Source organism: Hyperolius riggenbachi, chromosome 7 (assembly GCF_040937935.1).
Source record: "Hyperolius riggenbachi isolate aHypRig1 chromosome 7, aHypRig1.pri, whole genome shotgun sequence".
Classification (NCBI taxonomy): domain Eukaryota; kingdom Metazoa; phylum Chordata; class Amphibia; order Anura; family Hyperoliidae; genus Hyperolius; species Hyperolius riggenbachi.
Genome location: NC_090652.1, coordinates 37302487 through 37308395, shown reverse-complemented (window position 1 = coordinate 37308395; position 5909 = coordinate 37302487). Strand labels below are relative to the sequence as shown.

At 53.2% G+C, this 5909-nt stretch overlaps 1 protein-coding gene across 1 annotated transcript; it reads left to right on the top strand.

Moving 5' to 3' along the window:
• Window positions 1-771: 771 nt before the first annotated feature.
• LOC137525975 (basic salivary proline-rich protein 3-like) lies at window positions 772-2040 on the top strand. The gene has a single exon (XM_068247186.1). It carries the CDS (start codon window positions 772-774, stop codon window positions 2038-2040), a length of 1269 nt encoding a protein of 422 aa, XP_068103287.1.
• The last annotated feature ends 3869 nt before the right edge of the window (window positions 2041-5909 follow it).

The window sequence follows — 5909 nt, the reverse complement described above, 5'->3', positions numbered from 1 at the left end:
CAAATGAGGAGGAAAGAGGGACAGTTGGGAGCTATGGAATTACAGTATTTTAAAAGTAACTTCAGCTCCATCTGATGGTGCCAACGTTACTCTCTGTGCGCTGCTATACAGCCGTAATTCCTATTACAGTCTATGGTGGCGGCAGCCGAATCTCCTGCGCTCTAATCGACGTGTTCGCATAAAACAAGTGTGGACATAATCAGAACACCCATAACAAGTGTAGCCCCAAAAACCCTTAATCAGGAGTATGGATCCCTTTATCAAAGGGAGTAAAGTAGCAGTAGTGGCCCCCTTAATGCTCTAGGCCCCCCTGCAGCTGCAGGAGCTGCTTCTCTGTAGCTACGCAACTGCTCTTACTTCAGTTGTCCTTTTAAGCAGACAGCTATTTCTATGCTAATGAGGACCTCAATTTTCCAATTCTGTTTTCAGATCTTTCTTAGAACTTATTTTCTTCATCTGCTGCGTGAGGGAAATGGGTGATCGCTGTTTGCTGCTGCAGTGAATGTTGGCGGGGTTTCTACCTCCTCATACTAGTGTAAGGTGGGTTGGTTGTTGGCAGCTCGTGCATTGTAGCACCAACCTGCATTGCACACCTGCCAGCGTAATAGTTATGCAGCGCAGCTTGGTGTCGAAGGGGATCAAAGTGTTGGACTTAGCCTGACACCTTGATAAAATTAGCCTGATGCGTTGCTGGACTAGATGCAGTGGCGCTGGCAGCCCAAAAGCGTTGGACTTAGTCCAGAAGTTTGATCTGAAGGGGCTGACGACTCCATGCTGGATTATTTCCAACGACTACACCCCCATCGGCAGCCATTATGCATAAGCAAGGCACAGAGGACCAGCAGTTCCCCCAAGCAAGGCACAGAGGACCGGCAGTTCCCCCCAAGCAAGGCACAGAGGACCGGCAGTTCCCCCCAAGCAAGGCACAGAGGACCGGCAGTTCCCCCCAAGCAAGGCACAGAGGACAGGCAGTTCCCCCCAAGCAAGGCACAGAGGACAGGCAGTTCCCCCCAAGCAAGGCACAGAGGACAGGCAGTTCCCCCCAAGCAAGGCACAGAGGACAGGCAGTTCCCCCCAAGCAAGGCACAGAGGACAGGCAGTTCCCCCAAGCAAGGCACAGAGGACAGGCAGTTCCCCCAAGCAAGGCACAGAGGACCGGCAGTTCCCCCAAGCAAGGCACAGAGGACCGGCAGTTCCCCCAAGCAAGGCACAGAGGACCGGCAGTTCCCCCAAGCAAGGCACAGAGGACCGGCAGTTCCCCCAAGCAAGGCACAGAGGACCGGCAGTTCCCCCAAGCAAGGCACAGAGGACCGGCAGTTCCCCCAAGCAAGGCACAGAGGACCGGCAGTTCCCCCAAGCAAGGCACAGAGGACCGGCAGTTCCCCCAAGCAAGGCACAGAGGACCGGCAGTTCCCCCAAGCAAGGCACAGAGGACCGGCAGTTCCCCCAAGCAAGGCACAGAGGACCGGCAGTTCCCCCAAGCAAGGCACAGAGGACCGGCAGTTCCCCCAAGCAAGGCACAGAGGACCGGCAGTTCCCCCAAGCAAGGCACAGAGGACCGGCAGTTCCCCCAAGCAAGGCACAGAGGACCGGCAGTTCCCCCAAGCAAGGCACAGAGGACCGGCAGTTCCCCCAAGCAAGGCACAGAGGACCGGCAGTTCCCCCAAGCAAGGCACAGAGGACCGGCAGTTCCCCCAAGCAAGGCACAGAGGACCGGCAGTTCCCCCAAGCAAGGCACAGAGGACCGGCAGTTCCCCCAAGCAAGGCACAGAGGACCGGCAGTTCCTAAGCAGGGCACAGAGGACCGGCAGTTCCCCCAAGCAAGGCACAGAGGACCGGCAGTTCCCCCAAGCAAGGCACAGAGGACAGGCAGTTCCCCCAAGCAAGGCACAGAGGACAGGCAGTTCCCCCAAGCAAGGCACAGAGGACAGGCAGTTCCCCCAAGCAAGGCACAGAGGACAGGCAGTTCCCCCAAGCAAGGCACAGAGGACAGGCAGTTCCCCCAAGCAAGGCACAGAGGACAGGCAGTTCCCTCGGTAATCAGGCAGCAGCTTACACAGGAAGCATAGGTGTCACCGGCTGGTGCTATTGAGGTAATCCACGTAGTGTGCAGATAGTGAGCAGGCTACAAGTGGCTGCCAGCCCACTCATGGGTCTCTGACTGACGTATGACGCATGCGCCCACCCACTTTCCACTATAGCCGGATACAGAATACCGCAGGGGCCAAAAAAACAGGTTTACTATAACAGAAGTTCTATTATATTGGGGTTTACTATCTCATATACATATAATGGTGCTTGGTCGGAGCCATTTAGTGTACTCAAATGTTTACTATAGCAAAGTTTACTATAACAAGATTATACTGTAATTGTATTAAAGGGTATGTGAATTTTGGCCTGATCGTGCTGAATCTGTACAGTGTGATTTCTGTGAAAGGCAAGACACTGCGGAGGGATGGCTTGCAAATGAGGCGATTGCCTTGGGCCTTGTGGGCCCCACCTATGAACAGAAGGCCTGCTGTGAGTCCTGTGATGGGAATGCGGAGCATGCCAAGAGGGGAACTCACCTGTCCACTGGCGCATTCCTCTTACCTGCTCTGGTCAGTGTTTCCCATCTTCATGGCCTCGCTGCAGCCACTTGCTTGACCCGGAGTCAGTCCATACATGCTGGCAAGAGACAAAGATGCAGTGTTGGTGAAGAGAAGTAGGGATTTGTTGGCCTGATCAGCTGGAGAAGGGAGCATTGCAGCAGGACAGTGGGAAGCAGTGTTGGTGAGGAGAAGTAGGGATTGGTTGGCCTGATCAGCTGGAGAAGGGAGCATGGCAGCAGGACAGTGGGAAGCAGTGTTGGTGAGGAGAAGAAGAGATTGGATGTCCTGATCAGCTGGAGAAGGGAGCATGGCTGCAGGACGGTGGGAAGCAGTGTTGGTGAGGAGAAGTAAGGATTAGTTGGTCTGATCAGCTGAAGAAGGGAGCATGGCAGCAGGACAGTGGGAAGCAGTGTTGGGATTGATTGAGTGACCTGATCAGCTGGAGAAGAGAGCATGGCAGCAGATCAGTGGGAAGAAGTGTTGGTGAGGAGAAGGATTGGTTGGCCTGATCAGCTGAAGAAGGGAGCATGGCAGCAGGACAGTGTAAGCAGGAATTGGTTGGCCTGATAAGCTGGAGAGAGGAGCATAGCAGCAGGACAGTGAGAAGCCGTGTTGGTGAGAAGTAGGGATTGGTTTACCTGATCAGCTGGAGAAGGGAGCGTGGCAGCAGGACATTGGGAAGCAGTGTTGGTGAGAAGTAGGGATTGGTTGGCTCCCGAAGAGCAGTCTTTGACCGATCTGTCGGAGACTGCTAATGGGGGATCCAGCGCTGGAACGTGGGGACTGTAGGAGGAACGGCAAGGCTCTATAGAACCCAGAGCCTTCCCTCTCCTTAGGTAAGTATCTGGTTTTTTTTTTTTTTTATTTACATTTCAGACTCCCCATCCGCCTGGATTGCTCCCACGCTGCCGTCCTCCACTGGCCGCAGCGACGGGAACCGGGTCCCGTCACTGACGTCATCGGAGCCAGGCTACGCAGAAGTGTGCCCTCTACGTATCTCTCCAGCATACGCAAACAACACACTTCTCTTACGCTAGACTGGCTCCAACTGACGGCAGTGTGGGGACCTGGTTCTCGTAGCAGCGGAGGACGGCGGCGTGGGAGCAATCCAGGCGGATGGGGCTGGAGGAAGCCCCAGGTATGTATGAATTTTTTTTTTTTTTTTTACTTTCCCGTCTCTGGTTTTCATTCATATTGCTACAGTATATGGGGCACACACATCTAAAAGGTGGGGGAAGGTTAGTGTTAGGAGAGGGTTAGGGCCTTTTACACTAAATGCGTTGATATGCATTAGTATGTGTTTCCTCTGAGCGCGGCTGCAGCAGTGCTCAGATCTCACTCTGTGGGGAGTAGGGTTGCCAGGTTGGCTGATGGAGAAAACCGGACAGGGGGTGGAGTTAGGGGCGGAGTCAGAAGCGCACTTTTATGTAGAGTGGGGCTAAGCAATGGGCTTTTTAAAAAATGTTTTTACAGTATTTATATCGCACTGACATCTTCTGCAGCACATTACAGAGTACATAGCCATGTCACTAACTGTCCTCACCAGTACATGCACATAAGAGACCGCTTTTCACCAGTAAATGCACATAATAAGAGACAGAGCAGAAAACTATTACAAAACTGGAAAACTATGCAAATAATGCAATGCATTTATGGCGTTTTTGCACAGTGAAGTGGTCGATTTCTTGCGGGAAGTTTTAAAATTTATTTTTTTTTTCCCACCAAAATTTTTTATTGAGAACAATAAAGTGGACATACATAGGCATAAAGTTAAAATATAAATCTGCGCATACATGTATGTACACATTTTGAGCAAATATAACAAATATAACAGTATAACAGTATAAATTGCGTTGTACAATAGTATGAATTCAAGTGTAAAGTATAGTAAGCAGCGGGCTCAGGCGAGATTGAATGAGATTGAAAGTCACGCCTGGACTATACGGAGGGGAGATAGAGCGGAGCCAATGCACACAAAGAGCGGAAATACAACCAGAGAATTATGGGTCACTCACTCACCATATCTCCAGACTCCTGACCTTACCTTGCTTCCTTCGCAGATGCAGAATCGCATTGCAAATGACGTAGCAACGTCGGGAAGCGCGGGCTCGGGGGCGGTACTTAAGCTGGCGTAACTTACGCCGCGTAAGCTGGCTGGCTGTGCCTTTGACTGACAGCCAGGCAGCGAATCAGCGGTCGCGCAGCGCTGGCGGACGGGTGGCGGCAAGTGGCAAAAGGCATAAAACCGGACATCTTAATTGTCCGGTTTAACATGCCTTTTTGGACAGGAGACAGCGGCCAAAAACCGGACTGTCCGGTCTAAAACCGGACACCTGGCAACCCTAGTGGGGAGCGCCTGTACAACGACAGTACTGCAGGAGAGCAGCTGACAGGCGACGACTTCACCACTTGTCAGCTGCCCGTGTAAAAGGTCCCTTAGTCTAATATTTTACTGTTTAGAGTTACCAGGTCAAGCATGCTCCCATTTTACCTGTTCCGCACATGGCTACCCACCTCTGATAACGGGGACTATTTTTTTTTGGGGGGGGGGGGAGTTTGCAGTGATTAATATACCGATATTACCATTGAGTGTCCAGCGCCGTCTTCTAACCTTCCTGTCTCCCCAAGTCTCTTTTTAGCGTCCGTGCACGGCTCCTGATGGGTCATGTGACATGCCTGGAGCTAGGCATGGAGGACCTCGGAAAGCTGGTATGAGTGACAGGAAGGTAAGATGGCGTTAAAGAGACTCTGTAACCACAAAAAGATCCCCTCGGGGGTACTCACCTCGGGTGGGGGAAGCCTCCGGATCCTAATGAGGCTTCCCACGCCGTCCTGCGTCCCACGGGGGTCTCGCTGCAGCCCTCTGAACAGCCGGCGACAGGCCCGACTGTAAAATCAATATTTACCTTTGCTGGCTCCAGCGGGGGCGCTGTGGCTGCTTTCCTCTCCGAACTACACGGAAATACCCGATCTCAGTCGGGTCCGCTCTACTGCGCAGGCGCCGGAAACTTGCGCCTGCGCAGTAGAGCAGACCCAACGGCGATCGGGTATTTCCGTGTAGTTCGGAGCCGACAGCAGTCAGAGCGCCTGCGCAGGAGCCAGGAAGGTAAATATTACGTCACGGCTGCACGGAGGGCTGCAGCGAGACCCCCGTGGGACAGAGGACGGCGTGGGAAGCCTCATTAGGATCCGGAGGCTTCCCCCACCCGAGGTGAGTACCCCCCAGGGGATTTTTTGAGGTTACAGATCCTATTTAACCCAGTCAGTCGCCGCCAGTCAAGGTCCTTTGCGCATGCTCGGCCGCACGTGCCCCCTTCC